Source organism: Xenopus laevis, chromosome 3S, assembly GCF_017654675.1.
Source record: "Xenopus laevis strain J_2021 chromosome 3S, Xenopus_laevis_v10.1, whole genome shotgun sequence".
NCBI lineage: Eukaryota > Metazoa > Chordata > Amphibia > Anura > Pipidae > Xenopus > Xenopus laevis.
In genome coordinates this window covers 23010567-23033547 of record NC_054376.1, presented here as the reverse complement: position 1 = coordinate 23033547, position 22981 = coordinate 23010567, and the positions used below count along the sequence as shown (strand labels likewise).

At 43.1% G+C, this 22981-nt stretch overlaps 1 protein-coding gene across 1 annotated transcript; it reads right to left on the bottom strand.

Moving 5' to 3' along the window:
* Nucleotides 1-10917: 10917 nt before the first annotated feature.
* On the bottom strand, nt 10918-21873 carry egr3.S (early growth response 3 S homeolog). The gene is made up of 2 exons (XM_018255037.2): nt 21174-21873; nt 10918-11969 (listed from the first exon to the last, which is right to left on the bottom strand). The coding sequence occupies exons 1-2, from the start codon at nt 21310-21312 to the stop codon at nt 10984-10986; spliced, it is 1125 nt and encodes a 374-aa protein (XP_018110526.1). The 5' UTR covers nt 21313-21873; the 3' UTR covers nt 10918-10983.
* Between the last annotated feature and the right edge of the window lie 1108 nt (nt 21874-22981).

Sequence of the window (22981 nt, the reverse complement as noted above, 5' to 3'; positions counted from 1 at the left end):
GGCAAAAAAATAGGGGCGGCATGCCGCCCAGCCGCACTATGGGGACGCGTGCGTCCCCATTCAATTACAGCAGCTGCGCCGGCGAAAAAACGCCGGCGCGCTGGGAAGGGGAGGTGAGGTGGGCGCTAGGACCGCGCGGCCGCCTGGTCGGACCGCGCGGCCTAGGGGCGCCGCACATTGAAATCCGGCGCTGTTAAGGACTTCTTTGAATTTGGAATGTTGTTCTCCTTGGATGAGTGGACCTCTTGCCAGCTCCCAGTGCTACAATATAGTGAGTCTTTTAAGCAAGAAATGCTTTCACTTTCTCGTGCATAGTTACACATTAACTGGTCTCTCTGTAAAAGAACATGCTGCCATGCTATTTGCATCTTTGTCGCTGCAATAGTTTTGTCTGGACAGCAGAGGGGGTTACTGCTCCAACACAGGCTGTTACACTAAAATGGGGTACCAGGCACTTCATCTAAATATGGGGCATAATGGAGAGGTCGTTTGAGTGGTACAGGTATGTGATTCGTTATCCGAAAGCCCGTTATCCATAAAGTTCCGAATGACGGAAAGGCAATCTCCATTATAATCAAATAATGCAAATGGTAACAGTACTTTGTGCTTGATCCCAACTAAGATATGATTAATCCTTATTGGAGGCAAAACCAGCCTATTGGGTTTAATTACTATTAACTATTAAGATTTTCTAGTAGACTTAAGGTTTAAAGATCCAAATTACAGAAAGATCTGTTATCCGGAAAACTCCAGGCCCCGAGCATTCTGGATAACAGGTCCCATTCCTGTAGGTGCTATTATACCAGTGGTCCTCTGTGGGGATGAAGCAGGGGTGGGGAGTAGCGCTCAGACTGAAGGGCATTTAGGGAGATGCCTATTAGCTTGTGTAGACTTACCTGAAAGTCCAGCTTAAAGGTCAGTAAGGATGAGATTTGGGGTGAAAAGGTATTTGTTGCCCTAGATATTCCTGGAATTGACTAATAGACCAGAGTTTTCCTATACCTCTGACCTTGTTATATAAGCTATGTGGCCCTGACCTAAGGCAGGACTTCCAAGGTGAATTGAATTAGTAAGACCTGGGAACTACTGCCCTGTACTAAGCAAAAAAAGTGAATTTCTTAATGACTGATTGTTGCGGCTTCCTGTGAAAATGTCCTTACATCTGTCACATTATAAATGCATAAACACTGGGCATATTTTCCCCAACGCAGTTACCCATAGGAACCAGAGATCATAGATTTACTTTATGAAGACTGATGAAAACAAATTGCCTATTGGTTGCTATGGGTTCCTCCATAGGCCAAATTTGAACAGTGTCCTGCATAAAGTTCTAATATTGTTTTGAAGATGATAATAATATGGGATGTGATTAATTCACAATTGCCATATTTTTAAATTTTTATCACTTGTTTCAAGTTTTGGTCATTCTGTCAAACATTTTTTTGCAGGATTCATCTGACCTTTGGACTTGTATCCAGTGAATCCAAACCCTTGTTTTCATACAACCTTTTTGTGCACTAGACAAACATCTTTTGCTCATACAACCTGAATTAAGCAGAAACTTACTGTTAAGAAACAATGTGCCAAAGTTTTGTGATTTGATCAAATTATACAGGTATGGCACCTGTTATTCAGAATTCCCGTGACCTGGGGTTTTCCATCATTTGGATCTTCATACCTTAAGTCTACTAGAAAATTATGTAAACATTAAATAAACCCAATAGGCTGGTTCTGTTTCTAATAAGGATTAATTATATCTTAGTTGGGATCAAGTACAAGCTAATGTTTTATCATTACAGAGAAAAAGGAAATTATTTTTAAAAGTTTGGATTATTTGGATGAAATAATCTGAATAACGGCGCCCATACCTGTAATTTTTTGGATCATGTACAGCGCTAGTTAATTAAAGGGCAACTAAAACCCTAACAATACTTATCATGTTATAGCTCCTGTACTTCAGTTCAGCAGATCATCTCTGCGATAATAGGAAACCTCTGAGAAATCACCCCTTTAAATGTAAAGACAAATTTGATCGCATTAAACAACTAATTTTAGCACAATCTGACCAACCGTCTAGGTATTGTTAAATTGATGGGGAGCAAACTATCATATCATCTTGACAAATAGTCCTAATAGTTGATCAAACATGTTTAAAATTTTTCATCATGAATCCCTTTTCAGAGATTATTATGCCACTATAGACACAATCTCTCCCTACTATCCCACAGCCACAGTCCCTTCCCAGAGACTATTATCCCACTGTTACTATAGGCACCATCTCTCCCTACTATACCTGCTATCCCACAGTCACAGTCCCTTCCCAGAGACTATTATCCCACTGTTACTATAGGCACCATCTCTCCCTACTATACCTGCTATCCCACAGTCACACTCCCTTCCCAGAGACTATTATCCCACTGCTACTATAGGCACCATCTCTCCCTACTATACCTGCTATCCCACAGTCACACTCCCTTCCCAGAGACTATTATCCCACTGTTTCTATAGGCACCATCTCTCCCTACTATACCTGCAATCCCACAGTCACACTCCCTTCCCAGAGACTATTATCCCACTGCTACTATAGGTACCATCTCTCCCTACTATACCTGCTATCCCACAGTCACACTCCCTTCCCAGAGACTATTATCCCACTGTTACTATAGGCACCATCTCTCCTTACTATACCTGCTATCCCACAGTCCCTTTCCAGAGACTATTATCCCACTGCTACTATAGGCACCATCTCCCCCTACTATACTTTCTATCCCACAGCCACAGTCCCTTCCCAGAGGCTAGCATCCACACATTTACTATAGGTACCCTCTCTCCTGTCCCTGCTATATATGCTATCTGAGTCACAGAGGATATATTCTTTACTCGCACTAGAGACTTTAGAGAGCTATTTAGTTACGACTTACCCATACTCACCTACAGCTGCTGCTACAAATGGTGTAAATACATCACTTTCTGTTACAAAGCAACTGATTCATTCCACTTCTAGAATGCATCATTCATACAGGACACAGTTTTTTACATCCAATGAAATTGACAAGACATAAATGGATGCCATTTTTCTGCTCCAACTAACATTATTTATTTATCAGCCTGATGGATCAGTTTTACAAAGCGAAAAAAAACATGGGGTCTAACAGATTAGTCTGTACCTTAATAACCCTTTTGAAGCACAGGGGGTGCTCATGCCCCTCTACCAGAAAATATGTGTATAGAAATATATGTATCTGGGAATATAAAGGGCACAAAATATAGAAGACATCTGTTACTTTCATACAAGATTGTAAAAAAAACAAGTGTTTTAAACAACTTTCTGAAGTAGTTCACACTATCCCTTGTCACCCATGAACATATTAAAGGGAAAACCCCAAGTGGAGTCACTTTATAGCCACAGAATCGCTATACAGCAGCCTGGTCATTATCAGTGTATAGAGATACTCAGCATAAGTATACAGAGCAGCCTGATCATTATCAGTATATAGAGATACTCAGCATCATTATACAGAGCAGCCTGCTTATTATCAGTGTACAGAGATACTCAGCATCATATTTAGCACAGCCTGTTCTTTACCATTACCAGTGTATAGAGATACTCATCATCATTATACAGAGGGATACAATTGTGTCTAGGGATACTGGACTTTTGGGCACATCCTATGACAATATGGCAGACATATTGTATTAAAGATTGTATGTGAACATAGAGGAAATGAAAATATTCATGAACCCCTTCTTTGTCATATTAATAACTTTGTCTATGTGTTACAGGCCAACAACATTCATTTGTGCATACATATACACTTGAGTGTAGCATATCTAGTCATAAAAAGTGTTTGCAGAGAGAAATTCTACCATCCAGACCTCCTGACACAGAAGCGTATACACATCCATAGCATGTAAAGTGCAGCGTGTACTCACACAGAAAGCCTCGGTATCTAAGCAGGCTTACATTCCAAGTATTCAGGTAGTGCTGAGTATACTGACATACACAGCAGTACATTTAGGTAGTGCAGACAAACAGAACTTCAAGTGCAGTGTATATTCAACAAGGGATTTGAAGGTGAGCTGCCTTTAGATAGCATTGGAGCAAATTCTTTCTGTCTGTATATGTGGAGAGTACCATGCATGAAATGTATGTGGGGGTGTAGCAATAGTAAGTTTATACATATGGGTGTGGATAGGGGATACAATGTATACATACGGAACACATTTTAGGACATCCTGCAGTGAAATATCTGTCCTTTATGCAATGTCCTATGCCTTCGGAATGACGGATTGGTTGCTTTTACCGCCTTTCTCAGCCGTCAGTCATACGAACGAAGCCCTCAGCCTCCCGCACTCAGCGCTTCATCCTCCGCCCTCAGTCCTCTGCCTTCCGCCCTCAGTCCTGTTACTTTTAGTCCTCTTCCTTCCGCCCTCCCTGCTCAGCCCTCCACCCTCTTTCCTCAGCACTCCCCACTCAGATCTCTCTTTTCAGCCGACAGTCTTATCCATAAGTTTCAAAAGTGGTGAGCGAGGGTGGAAGGAAGAGGACTGAGGGCGGAAGGCAGATGACTGAGGGCGGAGGATGGAAGGCTGAGGTCAGAAGGCTGAGAGCAGAGTTCGTATGACTGACGGCTGAGAAGGGAGGGTAGAGGACGGAGGTGTGATTGCAGATTTGGACGATGAGTGACGGTAAAAGCGACCGATGCGCCATTCCGAAGGCATAGGACATTGCATGAAGGACATGTATTTCGCTGCAGGATGTCCTAAAATGCGTTCCGTATATACAGACAGGTTTGCTCATATACAAACGCAAAGTGCAAATCCCTACAGAAAAACGGCACACACGTTAACATATTTCAGAAAGGTCCATACATGCTCCTTTGCAACTTGTGGTAAGTGCACATGTGCTCATTCAGCCTCCTCTGATGAATAATATGGATTCTGGGAATGGGGTTGCATTAGTCGGGGGGTCATGTTGGTAAGGGAGAAGGACAATTGAGACTTAGATAAGCCAAAAGAAAATCCCCAATAGTGCAAGCTATAACACTATATTTATTCTGCAGAATGCCTGAGAAAACAGCTCTAGAAGCTCTCTCTGTTTGTTTAGGATAGCAGCTGCCATATTAGATTGGTGTGACACTTCCTGCCTGAGTCTCTCCCTGCTCACTCATAGCTCTGGGCTCAGATTACAGCAGGAAGGGGATGAGGGAAAAGGGAGAGGGAAGAGGGAGAGAGGAGCAAACTGAGCATGCTCAAGCCCAAGCCCTGGAGGTTTATACTGAAAACATGAAGTCTGATACAGAAGCCCATGGTACACAATAGAAGGAAAGAAATGAGGTGTTTCTTTTGACAGAGGACTCAGAGCAGCATTACTTTGAGGGTTTACTGGTGTATTTATATAGACCAAAGGTCCCCAACCATTTTCACCTGTATGCAACATTCAGATTAAAAAAGAGTTGGAGAGGTGCAAAATAAGTGCTGTGATTGGCTATTGGTAGCCCCTATGTGGACTGACAGCCTACAGGAGACTCTGTTTGGCAGTGCATCTGGTTTTTAAGGAACCAAAATTTGCCTCCAAGCCAAGCACCTGCTTTGAGGCCACTGAGAGCAACATCCAAGGGGTTGGAGAGCAACATGTTGCTCACGAGCTACTGGTTGGGGATCACTGATATAGACCTTTCTGCTTAATTCATTTTAGCCTTTCCTTCTCCTCTCATTAATGGAGGCAGTGCCTTGATATGAAGTACAGAGCACACAAGTCAGTGACTGTAGAGCAGAGCATTATGCAGGTACACAGAGCAGCACTTATGTAGTTAAGCAGAGCAACGGATGTGTTTAGTAGCATTATCTAACCTACCTTAAAAGTGCAAACCTGCAGTAACCCATAGCAACCAATGTGCAATTATCTTGATCAATCTAGTGCAAATTGGACTAATAAACACAAATGTCTGACTGGTTGCTATGGGTTACTACACTTGTGCCCATATGTACCTGTGTTAGTATAAAAAGCCTCTTGGTGCAATCTCTGGTTCAGGTGCAATTCAGTTGTTTCATTAGACTGCCATTTCAACTGCGCCACAAAGTGAAATCTTAAAGGCACATTTATTAAAGGTCGAATTGTGAGTTTTAAAAAACTCCCTTAAACTCCCATAAATTCGAAAAAAAAATTTCAATGAATGGAATTGACCTGAAAACTTAAATTTGAAGTCGCCCGAAGTTTACTTGTGAGGAAGCGCCGCGAGTGTATTAGCGCAGGAGATTCTTCATTCAAGCAGACGGAAGGCAGTTTGGGGAAATTGTCACCCCGCAGATTAATCGCCAGTCAAGTAAATCTCCCCGAATCTGTCTGCCCAAACCCTAAGTGTATAACTCCAAACTGTCCCATTTTCTGTGGGACAGTCCTGACTTTGACAGCTCAGCCCTGAGATTCTCTTTGATCTCCTGCACTGAGGCCAGATAAAAATACAAAGTTTCTGAAACTCAATTAAGATAAGAGGCTTTTTGGCAGAGAGCCCAGAACACTTAGCACCTGCACTTGCATACATTTGTAACAATTAAAGATAACACAATTGTAACTATTTAAGATAAGCTTGTCTCTCTGGAGAACTGAGACTCGCAGCTTAAGGCTAGGGCCACACGGCGCGATTTTGCCGCGATTCTGCGCTGGGCGAGTTGCGAGTTGCGAGTCGCTGCGGTTTTTAAGCCGAAATAGCTTTGTTAACTTTGGCGCTGGCGTCAATGCAAATCGCGGCGAAATCGCTGCGCTAATTCACACGCGGCGATTCGTTTTCTATTGTCGCCCGAAGTTGCCTCGCTGGGCGTTTCCGGGCGACAGTAGAAAAAGAATCGCCGCGTGTGAATTAGCGCAGCGATTTCGCCGCGATTTGCATTGACGCCAGCGCCAAAGTTAACAAAGCTATTTCGGCTTAAAAACCGCAGCGACTCGCAACTCGCAACTCGCCCAGCGCAGAATCGCGGCAAAATCGCGCCGTGTGGCCCTAGCCTAAAGGGCAATTTCACCTTCATTAGCCAAACTGTTATAACACATAAAACATGGCCCTAAAACTCGCAGGAATGTGTTCAAACTTTCATAATCTGTCAAATTTTGTAAAATGGACATGGTAATTAGGGGGTGTGGTCATAAAGAAGCGGCGGTCACTGCATGCATCACACTTTTTGTCCTTCCTTCCATTTTTTTTAAATGGTGGGAGGTATGTTGGTGTATAGGAAGTGCATTTGCATTGAAGTGTTTTTGCAGTGTTTTTTCAGTGCATGAAGCAGCTCATGTGGTTAGAAGTGCAGTGCATGCAAATAGAAAGTGCAGTGCAGCTCCCTTCATGCAACTAGGAAGTGCTGCACATAGAACATTACGTGTAGATATCTGAAGTGCAGTGCATGGAGCATAAAGTGTAGATATCTGAAGTGCAGTGCATGGAGCATAAAGTGTAGATATCTGAAGTGCAGTGCATGGAGCATAAAGTGTAGATATCTGAAGTGCAGTGCATGGAGCATAAAGTGTAGATATCTGAAGTGCAGTGCATGGAGCAGCTCATGTGGATAGTAAGTGCAGTGCACGTAGCACTGTGTTAGCATTTTTGTAATTAATCTCTTTTATTTTATATATATTTTATTTACTTATATAAATTTCATTTTTTTCATTCCTGACTGTCATCGGTACCAAAGAACGAAGCTGTATAGTCTAGAGAAATACAGACATTGTATACACCTAAGCTGACAGTGGAGGGGTTAATGTGATTTCTTTTTGTTTGTACCATTTTAGAATAGCAGCAAAACTTACCAGGAAAAAGAAAAAGATACTTTCAAGACTTGACTGTCATGCAAGAGAAAGAAAAAGACTGAGAGAGTGGTGGGGAGATGGGGCGGCTCACCCCAAAGCTGCACCACCCATTTATAGCAAACTGACAAACACATCCTTTTATAAAGAGAAAGGCAGGAGAGCAGGCAGACATATCAGAGGGAAGGAGGGGAGTGAATGACAAGCAAGGGAAGAGGGAATGAGTAGTAATAAGTGCAAGTAAATGAGAGGGAGGGGAGAAGGGAGGAAGATGGTGAGCCCAAATAGCGGAACTACACCTTCCCTCATCCTCCCATTATAGCTGCTTTTTTGGTGGATGAAATATGCCCTTCTCTGCCCTCCCTCCTGTTCAGTCTCTCTGAGAAACATTGACAATAGTATGGAAAGAGAAACGGATCTGAACAGAGGGGGTAGATAAAATAGTGTGTGTGTGTGTGTTTATTTGGGAATTAAAGAAGATAAATGAAAACCAGACAACCGCAGGTTAAGAACTGTCTCTGGCCTCTGTGTCCCACAATAGCCGAAGTTCCTCTCTTACAGAAGTAGAACAAGTCCTTTCTGCCCTGGGCCCTGCCATTGCTAAACCTTGACCAGATGCTAATTCTGCAACCGAGCAGAAGTAGTTCAGCAGGTACTACCATAGGGAATAATGAGTTAAATACAAGAAAAGGAAATGATGGAGCATGCACATGAGATTACAGATAACGCATTTTGCTTATTGTGCACTAGGATAAAGTTTGAGCTTGAGCTGTAAGAATAAAACATAAAGGAAGAATAGGATGACAAAGAGTAAGAAAGAAATTAAATGAATGACAAACAAGTCAATAATGAATAATAAGGACAATGATACGGTGCCACATTGAGACGGAAGGACAGGGTTATGGTGTACTATATGTAGGGCTGCCACCATTTCTGGTAAAAAATACCGGCCTTCCTATATATTTATCTTTTTTCTCTATTAATAACATTGGGATCAGCCATCAGCCATCACTGGCATGGTGATCTTGGAACAGTTATTACAGGATTAAACTTGTATCTTGATAAAAATGTAATCCCCAAATGAAGCTTCAGATAATCTTATTAACATGTAGTGGATAGGCCTTGAAATCACTAGCCACATCCATAGAACTGACCCCACAAGACACAACCACTGCCACATTGTCACACGTTCACAGCCACCACCACACACTCACACACTCGCACACATCCACAGGGTGACTCAAGCTGTAGCTGTTTTCTTTTCCCAATAAAACTCTATGACAGACGTTAAAAAGAAAAGTAGGGGGGAGCATGTATGAGAGAGAACAAAATGAGAGTAAGAAAGGAGAATGGAGAGTGTAATTCTCAGAGAGGAGAAAGAAAATATACTAAAGGGTGTTGTAACTGTTGGAAAGTGAGATAGATAGAGATTAGATAGATAGATAGATAGATAGATAGATAGATGATAGATAGATAGATAGATAGATAGAGTGAGAGATTGAGCGAGAGAGAGAGAGAGAGAGAGAGAGAGAGAGAGATTGATTGATTGAAAAGGAGTAATTTTGTTCTGAACAAATAATGTCCAGTGGGAGAACAGAAAGGTCAGGGAAAGCGTCTATATTGGGGATACATAGGTAAGAAGCACCCTGGGGTATAACAGTTGGAGTATACTAGCAGCAGCAGAATCTTATCTAGGCAGCATTAAGGGACCAGAAGCCCTTACAAAGTAGGACCCTGTTTTTAGAATAACCACAAGTTCCCTGTACTCTCCTAACAGGAGCACATACATTTAGCAAGTATAATAGGCTAAATGTCACTATTACTGCAGTGTGGCTACAGAGAAGGGATGGAGCAGTGTTCTGTTGGTACAGCATAATAGGAACACAATGGATCCTGGCCTAACAGGTGAAGTCATGCTCTGCAAGGTACACATTGGAGTAAAACACTCAGGATATTAATGCAGGAGTGTGATGAAAATGCACTGCCGTGTTAAGGGTGGGCATAGAAAAATGTTATGCAGTACAGTATAGAACACTTGACAGAAAGGAGTAATGCTCTGCAGGTCTTCAACCGATACTAATGCTCAGCTAATGTCTGTTCAGGAATTAATGCACAGGGAATTTTCTTTTAAACACATTTCACTCAGGCAGGAATGCATCGTGTGTTTTCTTCACTTTTAGATAAACCCAGGGCTGGGCAGAAACAGTCCTTAAAGGGATTCTGTCATGATTTTTATGATGTCGTTTTTATTTCTAAATGACACTGTTTACGCTGCAAATAATTAACTCTACTATATAAAATTTTATTCTTGAACCAGCAAGTGTATTTTTTAGTTGTAATATTGGTGTGTAGGCACCATCTCATGTCATTTTGCCTGGTCATGTGCTTTCAGAAAGAGCCAGCACTTTAGGATGGAACTGCTTTCTGACAGGCTGTTGTTCCTCCTACTTAGTGTAATTGAATGTGTCTCGTTGGGACCTGGATTTAACTACTGAGTGTTGTTCTTAAATCTACCAGGCAGCTGTTATCTTGTGTTAGGGCTAGTCCACACGGGGAGATAGCGACGTGTTTGCGGTCGCGGCGACAAAGCGCCGCGACCGGCGCAGGCGACAGTTTTGTATGGGCGCCTATGTAAAAACGCCTGTGCTAACCACACGAGGCGATGCGCTTTTCAACAGTCGCCTGAAAAAGCCTGGCGAGGCATTTTCAGGTGACTGTTGAAAAGCGCATCGCCTCGTGTGGTTAGCACAGGCGTTTTTACATAGGCGCCCATACAAAACTGTCGCCTGCGCCGGTCGCGGCGACTGTCGCGGCGCTTTGTCGCCGCGACCGCAAACGCGACGCTATCTCCCCGTGTGGACTAGCCCTTAGGGAGCTGCTTTCTGATTACCTTCCAATTGTTCTGTTGTTAGGCTGCTGGGGGGAGGAAGATAGTGGGGGTGATATCATTCCAACTTGCAGTACAGCAGTAAAGAGTGACTGAAGTTTATCAAAGCACAAGTCACATGACTGGGGGCAGCTGGGAAACTGACAATATGTCTATTCCCATGTCAGATTTCACAATTAAATATAAAAAATTCTGTTTGCTCTTCTGAGAAATGGATTTCAGTGCAGAATTCTGCTGGAGCAGCACTATTAACTGATGTGTTTTGAAAAGAAAAACCATGTTTTCCCATGACAGTATCCCTTTAAGCACAGGTGGTTACAGCTGGTGCCCCACCCACAGAAGGTGAGCAGACAGCCATGTCCCCTCCTTTCTTGTCTTTTTGCTTGAGATGGATTTTTGCGTGTCGCTTCCTCTCATCACTACGTGCAAATTTGCGTCCACAGAAATCACAAGAAAAGGGCTTTTCCCCGGTGTGAGTGCGAATGTGGGTGGTGAGGTGGTCGGAGCGGCTGAAACTCCGCATACAGATGCGACACTGAAAGGGCTTGTGTCCCGTGTGGATTCGCAGATGGCGTGTCAGCTCATCGGAGCGTGAGAAACGACGGTCGCAGCCTTCTGCAGGGCAGGCATGAGGCCTTTCATGGACAGGGGTTTTACTTGGGCGGTTGGGGTATTTTCTGGGACGAATGGGTTTCAGGATAAGAGAGGGTTGGTGGCTCATGCCTACAAAACTGGGCAAAACCTGCTTTTCCTTAAATGCCTTAATCGTTTCCAGTGGTGTTATGGGTGGTGGATTGACCCTTATTGCCTCCATGTTCTGAAAAGGCTTTTGGTCCACTGGAGGCATCTCTGTGTTGTGGTGGAACAAATTATAGTCTGGTATCATAGGAAAGTCCAAACTCTGTTTGGCAGATGAATATTCCTGGGAGGTGTAGGGTGCCATGCCACCTCCTTGGAAGCCTACTTGCTCATGGTACAGGTCTCCGCAGCCAGCATATGATGGTAGGGCATGAAACATTGATTCCACATCACTTTGATTTTGTCCCATAAGGCCACCGTTACTTCCACCGTTTCCACTTCCTCCAGCATTTGTTGCTTGTGAAGTGGGCACACCAAGGATGCCAGTGCTCATAAGGCTAATTATATTTTCCTGGCACCAACTGGAGGGTGAGTCAAAGGAAAACTTTCCCAAATAAGTGACAGTCTTATTACCTGGCTGAAATGTGCCACTGTAGGAGAGATCCTGGGAGGTTTTGTCATTGCTCAAGCCCAGGTCTATCACATTATCTAGAGGAAAAAGAAACAATATGACACTCATGAGTATATACTGTCCATGATTTATTATTACCTTAGCAATTGGTCTGAGGCTCTGAAACAGAAAATGCATTAGGACTCATTTAACACTATGCACAAAAATGATTGCTGAACAGCACCCACTATTAATGCCATACAAATAGCAGCTACATGTTGTCATTTATACTAGAGCTGTACTTGATTCTTTATTTTAGTGATGGGAAGTGCAGCCAGCTCCAGAGCAAGGAAGCCCTTAACACATGCCTTAGCCACACAGTTAGTACAAGGCAAGGCTTGCTTAGAAGGGACATTGTTTGTTTTACACCACAATTTATAATTTTGCTTTTTAATTATTCATGCAAAATTAACTGTTTAATTTAAAATTGCAATTCACACCAATTTTCTAGCCTAATAATAAACAGGGCCAGATTTCCTAGGCAGGCACCTCTAGGCCACGCAGTCCTAGCCTGAACTACCCCCTGCGAGCGCACACATGCATGTGTGTATGTGCCAGAACACTGGGGAGTGTTCCCCTGAAAGAGGCTGGGCAGCATGCCGCCCCCAAATATTTTGCCACCCTAGTGGCCTCGCTCCAAATCCAGGCCTGTTAATGAATCGTTTAACCAGAAATGTACTGAGCTCTTCATAACTGATGAATTGCATTATGGGTTATTTATGGTTATGGTGTCCTCAGGCAGAATTAAAGGAAAACGATACCCCCAAAATGAATACTTGAGCAACAGATAGTTTATATGAAATTAAGTGGCATATTAAAGAATCTTATCAAACTGGAATATATATTTAAGTAAATCTTGCCCTTTTACATCTCTTGTCTTGAACCATCATTTTGTGATGGTCTTTGTGCTGCCTCAGAGATCACCTGACCAGAAATACTGCAGCTCTAACTGTAACAGGAAGAAGTGTGGAAGCAAAAGACACAAATCTGTCTATTAATTGGCTCATGTGACCTAACATGTTTGGTTTGTTTGTGTGCACTGTGAATCATACGATCCCAGGGGGCAGCTCTTATTTTTTAAAACGGCAGTTTTCTATTTATGAATTACCCAATGGCACATACTACTAAAAAAGTATATTAGTATGAAAATGGTTTATTTACAGACACCATGCTTTTGTTGGTTATCTATGTATCTGACTGCCAGTCTATCGGCCTGTCTATCTGTCTACTAAATTGCTCTTACTGGTAAGCCTGGAGTTAATGGAGTGCTCATTGGCCAAATTTCCAGTGATCTTACTGGCTTGTCTGAGGTTAATGGGGTGCTCCTTGGCAGGGCCAGGCCAAGCCGACCAGGCGAGTACAAATTAGGAGTAGGCAGAAGGGATACCTGCATACAGCTAATTCCGGCCCTGCTCCTTGGCCATTCCTACAGTGATCTTACTGGCATTTTGGGGTCAATATGCTGATTATTCATTTTCTGTAGTAATTACATTAACACGTGTGGGGTTAATATCCATTTTATTAAATGATTATACTGGCACATCTGGAGTTATTTTGCCCTTAATCCATTTTATTTAGTGATTATACTGGCACATTTGGGGTTATTATGCCCTTTATCCATACCTCCCAACTGTCCCATTCTGAGTGGGACAGTCCCACTTTTGACAGCTCAGCCCGCAGTCTCGGATTGTTACTTAAATGTCCCCACTTTCTCTTTGATCTCCTGCACTGAACAGCCTGAAACAGATACAAAGTTTCTAACTTAATTGGCTTTTGGCAGAGAGCCCTGAATAGATACTTAGATACTTTTGTATTGATTTAAGATAAGAAGGTCTCCTGGGGAACCTGCGATTTGCAGTTTAAAGGGCAATTAGCAAAACTGTAATAACACATAAAAAAACACAGAAATGTGTTCAAACGTTCATAACCTGCCAAATTTTGTAAAATGAACATGGTCATTAGGGGGTGTGTCCACAAAATGGGCGTGGTCAAAATATTTTCGCCACGCTCTGCACAGAAAATCTTTTTGTCCCTCTGTCTATTTCCAAAATGTTGGGAAGTATGCTTTATCTGTTTTATTTAGTGATTATACTGGCACATTTGGGGTTATTATGCCGTTTATCTGTTTTATTTAGTGATTATACTAGCACATCTGGGGTTATTATGCCCTTTACCCCTTTTAGTGATTATATAGGTGTGGTATGTAGGGACGTGGTCACAAAGTGGGTCTAAAAAATTTCGCCATTCTACACACAAGAGTTTTTTTGTCCCTCTTTCTCAAATGTTGGGAGAGGCATGTTATTGTATCCATGGTGCACTTGCACTGTTGTGTGTAAATGAGCTCTGCTTGTTAGCACAACGTACAATAAGGTTTAAGCATATATAATCCAGTAGATGGTGCTAAGGTGATTAACAGGTTAATAAAGCACCTAGAGGCTCTGGTTATTTCAGTCAGTGACATTGTGCCTTGTATATATAAGGGCTAATATGGCACCCAAGAGTTTTTGCTATTTTGCGTTTAAAGTATCCAAGAGTTGTACATTATGAGACCCATTTATCTCAATTTTTTCTGAAAAATACTCTGTCCAAATCCGCACTGGATTTTCCCCTTATTTATCAATAGATTTTCTGGAAAATTTCCTGTGCAGGAAAAAAAATCATGAAAAAACCCCAAGAAACCCAGAGCAGATGAAGATATCTTCGGGACTTCTCCCATTGACTTACATGCCACCTCGGCAGTTCTGAGATGCCGGATTTTCAGATTTGGACTTTTTTTTATCCTCGGGCTATAATAAATCCCGAAAAATTTGTGGGTTTTTTTCCCCACAAAAAATTTGGATTTTAAAGTAAAAAACACAAATTGTTCGAGTTTTTGTCGTTCAACCTTGAATAAATAACCGCCTGAATGTATCAGACCACATTATCTGATAAAGACCATGTTGCCTTTAGGCTTGATTCACACGGGACGATTTGTCGCCCGCATTTTTAAAAAGCGAGTAGCGGCGACTAGTCGCCTGTATTTTTACAAGTGAATATTCCTAGCGATTTTGTCTCCCGAGCGATTTCTTTCCCGCCATGCATTGCAGGACTATCTCCGCCCATAGGATGCACCGCAGTGCATCATGGGATAGCAGGCGGAAGTGTTATCTCGGCGTGTTGTTCTCGGCGGTTATTCTCTGCGTGTTTCCTCTGCGTGTTTGGCTGGTTCTTTGAAAATGGAAAATAGATTTGGCTATTTAAATTTTTCTTATATACTTCTATTATTATTTGCTACAGAAAGAAAGACATGAAAGAGCTGCTGCTAGAAAATATTGGGTACATCCCATCACAGATCAGCGGTTAAAGAATGGACAATTTCAGTTATTACATGGTGAACTTCGCAACTATCTTTCACAAGAGACCAGGATAAGAACTAGTGCATGAGTTGGGCTTCTTTCCTTTCAAGTCTGTGCTGTGATTCATACACAAACCGCAGCAGTGAGAGGGTTAAATGTAGAAATCCCCCCTACTCTGCAATACACCTACTCACCCCTTTCCTGTGAGCTGTCACCTCCCTGCTCAGTCTCCTGCCTCCCCCACACAGGGCTGGGAGCTCCCCCACCTCCACAGACATATTTAAAGACTTCCGCCCCCCCCCCCACAAAATAATTCTCGAAGTATCGAAAGAGGGGACCTAAGCTCCTGTCACATCAATAAGGCACTCAGTAGATGGGTTACCCTGAGATGATGACATACAAGACATATTGGGACCTGCAGAAAGTGACTAAGTCTACTGTTGTGACATAATAGGTGTGTTTGTGGTTTGTGTTGATGCTGTGTAGCAGTGAGGCACTTGGGATACCCTTTGTGATGCAGCAGAAAATATACAGTAAATACCTAGGAGCTTGGTAGCCAGTGAAGAATAGCGGAACCCTTCCTGTTCTGCAGAGTTGCCACTGCACATTAGAGAGTTAATAGCCATTGACACACAAACTTTATTCCTTATCTGAAGATTAGCAGAATCTCCTCATCTGGCCTTACCCTAACAAAGGATGTGTTGCTCGATACACTAAGGAGGTTATTTACTTAAAACAATATTATAGAATCCGAAATTTTAGTGGAAAAAAAAAAAAACACAAACTTTTCGGATTTATTACACCCCGAGGATGGGAAAAGTCCAAATACGAAAATCTGGCATCTCAGACCTGCCGAGGTTGCATATAAGTCAAAGGGAGAAGTTCCAAAGATATTTTGGCACTGGGTTTCGTGCAATAATCCAAAGATTTCGTGGTTTTCGGGCAAAAATCTGATCAGATACACGTTACTGTTTTATAGAGATAAAGTGGATTACTGTATTTGGATACAATAGAGTCTAGGGGTGATGGCCTTTCTGTAATTCAGAGCTTCCTGGATAATGGCATACCTCCCATCATTTTGGAAAAAGGGACAAAAAGATTAGTGACCAGGCCCATTTGTGTGACCACACCCCCTAATTACCATGTTCGTTTTACAAAATTTGGCAAGTTATGAAAGTTTGAACACATTTCTGTGTTGTTACAGTTTTCCTAATGAAGGTCCATTTAAAGGGGACCTGTCACCCAGACATAAAAAGCTGTACAATAAAAGTCCTTTTCAAATTAAACGTGAAATTTAAATTCTTTTTTTTATTAAAACGTTCATAGCTGTTGTAAATGCATTTAAAAATCTCAGCGGTCAAACAAATATTACCAGGCCCTCCTCTATGCCTAAGGCAAAGATGTGGGGCAAGCAATTATTTTCACTTTCCATTCAGCACTTCCTAGATGTCACTGCTCTCCCCACATTCCCCCAGTTCTCTTAATCATTTATTGTATAGTCAGGCATAGGGATGGACATCGGGTCCCCCATTCTTGTGCACAAATAAGATTCTGAGATGATACAAGGCTTGTCTAAATAACAGTGTCCACAAAATGGCTCCTGTCTGCTTGCTATAATTATGAGTTCCCAGACTGAAGAAAACAAGAATCAAATAATTTATACAGTGTTCACTTTGCTTGACTATCATGATAAAATAGGATTTGGAATAAAATTTTTTGGGTGACGGGTCCCCTTTAAGCTGCAAGCCACAGTTTCTCCAAGAGAACTGCTTACACTTAATTTGTTAAAATTATTTCTTTGCTTATCTTAAATTGTAACAAAAATATCTAAGTTCACCTGCCACGTATTCTGGGCCAAAAGCCAATTAAGTCTTAGAAACGTTTAGAATCTTTTTCTGGTTGTTCAGTGATATCAAAGAGAAAGTCATATTCTGCACTACTATTCAACTGCCATTGCTCATTAATAAATCTAAGAGCTTTATCACACTGTGCACTACTGCCAGTGTCGGACTGGGACACCAGGGGCCCACCCAAAAACCTTAGACCAGGGGCCCACTCTCAGTACTATTATTCTTTCTCTCCTCGCTTTGCCTCTATTCTTCTAGTTTATTTTCTTTACATTCTGTAGTCTATTATTCCATCTATTTAGCCTCTTTATTCTTATAGAAATGGGGAATGGTCATGAAATAGACCAAATGTTTAGCAGCATGAGGGCCCACTGATACCTGGGCCCACCGGGAGTTTTCCTGGTATCCCTGTGGGCCAGTCCGACATTGACTACTGCTCAACAGCAGGGGTACCTGTATCATAATATGCACTAGTACTTAACATAAGGGAGAGATTTATCATACTGGGCACAAGTACACAACAGCATAGAGAGTTTTATCATACTGTGCACTACTGCCCAACAGCAGGGATACCTGTAAAATACTGGGCACTAGTACTCAACAGCAGGGTGAGCTTCATCATACTGTGCACTAATACTCAACAGTATGCAACAGCAGGGTGAGCTTCATCATACTGTGCACTAATACTCAACATCATGCAACAGCAGGGTGAGCTTTACTATACTGTGCACTAATACTCAACAGTATACAACAGCAGGGTGAGCTTTCCTATACTGTGCACTAATACTCAACAGTATGCAACAGCAGGGTGAGCTTTACTATACTGTGCACTAATACTCAACAGTATGCAACAGCAGGGTGAGCTTTACTATACTGTGCACTAATACTCAACAGTATATAACAGCAGGGTGAGCTTCATCATACTGTGCACTAATACTTAACAGTATACAACAGCAGGGTGAGCACTAATACTCAAGAGCAGGGTGAGGTTTATTATACTGGTTACTAGTCCTTAACAGCAAAGAAAATATCATATTGGACAGTATTAGTCAATGGCAGGACAAGCTTTATCATACTGGACACTTGCACTTAACAACAGGGTGAGCTTTATCATCACACAGAACAGACTTTTTCATTCATTGAGTTATTACTCAACAAGACAGATAGCCAGAGACTCAATCCAAGGCTTTCACAGCAGTTTTCAGGTTTAAGAATAGTTCTTTCTCAGATGGCCCCATGAAAATATCTGTCCTGTTCCCCTGCTTACCACTTGGTTTCAATGCCATCATCAACCGGCCACAGCTTCAAAGACTGAGCCCCAGAACATGAACATGCTCATATCATGGCATAACAACACCAAACAGGGGACTGAGTTTTACAATGACCGTTGCTATTGCCCAATATAGGGGGATGCTTAGCAGGTTTTCTTTATGATGATATTGTACAATCTCATGTGCTGCACCAAACAACAGATACAAAGTTATAGCGAGCCATCTCAGGTCATTTTACCTGGTCATGTGCTTTCAGAGAGAGCCAGCACTTTCGCATGGAACTGCTTTCTGGCAGGCTGTTGTTTCTCCTACTCAATGTAGCTGAATGTGTCCCAGTGTGACCTGGATTTTACTATTGAGTGCTGTTCTTAGATCTACCAGGCAGCTGTTATCTTGTGTTAGGGAGCTGCTATCTCGTTACCTTCCCATTGTTCTGTTGTTAGGCTGCTGGGGGGAAAGGGAGGGGGTGATATCACACCAACTTCCAATAGAGTAGTAAAGAATGACTGAAGTTTATCAGAGCACAAGTCACATGACTGGGGCAGCTGGGAAACTTACAATATATCTATCCCATGTCAGATTTCAAAATTAAATATAAAAAAAAAAGTGCAGAATTCTGCTGGAGCAGCACTATTAACTGATGCGTTTTGAAAAAAAATTTTTTCCCCATGACAGTCTTCCTTTAACTAGCCATGCACGACCAACATGGGGGTGCTCTTCTAAGCCCCTCATACTTTTTTTGGAACTTCAATGATTTTGAGTCTGCATTGAAGGAGTTTAAAAGCTTTGAGTTAACTTTTAGTATGATGTAGGGAGTGATATTCTGAGACAATTTGCTATTGGTTTTAATTTTTTGTTATTCATGTTATTTTTGAGATATTTAGCTTTTACTCAGCAGCTCTCCAGATTGCAATTTCAGCACTCTGGTTGCTAGGATCAGAATTACCCTAGACACCAAGCATCAATTATGAATGAGAGACACGAATATGAACAGGAGAGGGTCTGAATAGACAGGTGAGCAATAAAAAGTAGCAATAACAACACATCTGTCGCCTTACAGAGCATTTGTTTTTAGATGGGGTCAGTGACCCCCGTATGCAGTGGCGTAACTAGATATTACTGGGCCCCACAGCAAATTATTTTTCAGGCCCCCAAAATGTTTAGAGGTTGACTTGTTTCTCCAATATTTATTGAAATTGTATATGAATTAGGGCCCCGTGGGGCCCCTATACCTCCTGGGCCCCCCTGCAGCCGCAGGGTCTGCTTCCTCTATAGTTACGCCCCTGCCCGTATGAAAGCTGGAAAAGGCAGAAGAAGAAGGTAAGTTATTTGAAAACTATAACAAATAAATAATGAAAGACAATTTAAAAGTTACTTAGAATTGGCCATTGTATAACATACTAAAAGTTAGGTGAACCACCCCTTCATGTTACTTTTTAGTCCTTTTTCCATCCCTCCTGCTTTATCCCTTTCATTCCCAATAGAGAAATACTGTAAGTCTAATGTGACTTGGTCAATGTGCCAGTGCCATTTGGTAGCAAGTTGGCAAGATGTCAGCGGTCATACATGATACTACAAACATGAAGGTGCTTCTGAGTGCCTGATACTTTTGGGAGCAGTATTGTTTTAGGTCTAGCTAAAAGGCAACATCGTCTTTAGTACTTGTTTTCTCCATCCCAGTTGACCCTTTTACTGGCCAGCCTAGAAACATTGGATGACCTCTGTAACTTGCCAGGGCTATTTGGTAGCAGGTTGTGGCAACATGATGTCAGAAGGTCACACTCTGTCTGGGACCCTCCAAGCTGCCTGCGCTGGTTTCCTCTGCCCTTCAGACCAGGCTCAGTTCCACTGATGGAGGAATCTAATTACAATATAATTGAATGCGCAGGCAAGTTTGACATTCAACTTGAACTGGTGCGCTCTAACATGAAAAGCCTCCCATCCACTTGCCCCACTACAGACTGTTATGGCAGAGTTTTTGCCTGGTGAAAATAAATGTGATACAGGGGTGGAGGTGTTGCTTTGCTGCTGCTGTTGCAGGACGGAGCTTGACAGTTCAGATAACAACTAACCACTGACTGTCATCCTATACTGCCATCCATTAGGGCAGTGATCCCCAACCAGTAGCTCGCCAGCAACATGTTGCTCCCCGACCCCTTGGATGTTGCTCCCAGTGGCCTCAAAGCAGGTGCTTATTTTTGAATTCCACGCTTTGAAGCAAATTTTAATTGCATAAAAACTATGTATAGTGCCAAGTAGAGCCTCTTGTAGGCTGCCAGTCCTTTTAGGGGCTACCAATAGCCAATCACAGCCCTTATTTGGCACCTCCCAGGAACATTTTACATGCTTGTGTTGCTCCCCAACTCACCCAACTTTACATCTGAACGTTGCTCACGGTTGAAAAAGGTTGGGGACCTCTGCATTAGGGTATCATCACCAGGCGTTAATACGCACTGCAGGGCCCCTCACTACACAATACAGTGACTACCAACAACGTACTCAGCTGTACCATCTCCATACACTGCTCCATACACTGGCACACACACTGCTTTGCACTAAATATACCCCATGCCAGTGTTGTGGGATTCAACCGGACTTCTCCATCATCCTGCGCCGCAAGCGCAGCCACAGCGCTATCTTGCCATGATCACCTTGCGCCCTTATTCTCCTGCCACTCTGGCCTGTACCATGGCACGGGGCAAGCGGGGGCTTCCTTCTGATTAATATGTAACCACTCATTAACCCCCAAATCCCTGTGGAATCCCCTTATCCTAATCGCAGCCACTCACCTGTAGACATGGGATAGTGCTGATCGCCAGGGTAGATGGCTAGAGACGCAGACAGATCCTGCCCCTCATCGGGGTACAGGGAATCCGGCAGCAGAGAGGTCATGTTCACTGGTAGCTTGCCCAGCAGCTTGCCACTCATAGCTCCGGCATCACACAAGGAGGGGCAATAGGTAAGTCACTTAGCCCTGTCTGCCTGAGGAATAGGACTGGGGTGCTATCGAGTGCAAGTGTAAATGGTTCTGCCTCTCAGTTCTGCCGCTTGAGCGCTGAGGAAAAGTGCGCAGCGCAAAGGAATGTCGGGATCCCTCGGGGTCGGGATACATCCATCACATTGGGCGCAACATGCCCCAGCGGCACTGAGAAGAGGCAAAGGCACAGAGACTGCTGCCAATAGGGGGAAAAGAAAGATCTGGCTCGTTTGGAGGTTGAGCGATAGTAGAACTGGGCATGAGACATGTATGGAGGCTGCCAATGATGTCCTGTGGCACCAGATGAGGGAGGCAGCAGATCTGCCCCAGGGAGGCTAAGGATGGTTGGAAGGTGGGAGCAGGTATGGAAGGGGATGCCCCATGGGTCGGGGTTGATGCGGGTGTTGTAGTGGATTTAGCGCTTCTGTCGTCTCTCGCTGAATCTTGACGCTCTGTTCGGGGACTTCGGCTTCTTTTTAATCTCCGCCCGGGGAAGCTTCAGTGACGTAACTGCCCATATATGGACACAGAGCGCCCGTGGCAGCGCAATGGAACATTAAAGTGAAAGCAGGAAGCTCCTGAGAGCCCGGGACCCCCCTCGCTCTCTCCGCTGAGTTTCACCCATGCGCCGCCTAATGCCTCACCTGCACTCGCTGAGAAAGGTCTGTCCCAACGCGCTGTAGGGGGGTATAATCGCCCAACATTGTCTCATGCAATTTTACTTGAAATGCGACCTGTGTCCATCAGTTACACATAGTTTGTAGTAAACTAACCACCTTCACAAAAGGCTCTACAATGTGCAGCAGAACCAGAATAAGGTGCCACCTTGCCTTCTCTTCATTATGTGATCACGTGTGCAGTGGAACTAGAACTTACTGGACTTTGGGCCCACAGAAGACTCACTACAGTCCCAAACATTGAGAATAAACATTTGTCAAAAACATATTGAAACTGTCAGTCAGCTCCTCACCCAGCCTCAATACCGGGGTCCCCAAAGTTTTGTTTTTTACCTGTGAGCCACATTATAAAAAAATGATAAAAAGAGTTGGGGAGCAACACAAACATGAAATAAAGTCACTGAGGAAGTCAAATAAGGGCTGTGATTGGCTATTGGTAGCCCCTATGTGGACTGACAGCCTACAGGAGCCTTTATATGGCACTACACCTGGTTTTCATGCTACTAAAACTTCAAAAATTCCAAAATAATCCCCTGCTTTGAGGCCACTGGTAGTAATAACAAAGGGGTTGGGGGGGGGGCAACATGTTGTTTAAGGGTTAGTCCTCACGAGGAGATTCGGGGAGATTTTGTCACCTGGCGACTAATCAGCTCGTCTTCTGAGCAACAATCTCCCCGAACTGCCTCAGAGAGTGCATTATTGGCACAGGCGACTTTTCATTGTAGCCTATGGGAAAACACGCTAAGGCAGTTCTGGGAGATTGTTGCTCAGAAGATGAGGCGATTAGTCGCCAGGCGACAAAATCTCCCGAATCTCCTCATGTGGCCTTACCCTAAGAGCTGCTGGTTGGGGATCACTGTTCTAGTTCTGTCCCCTCCAGTAGTTGCCCAGGCTGCTCCATTTATAGTTATACCCAAGGATTAAAAATCAATAAACAGAATTT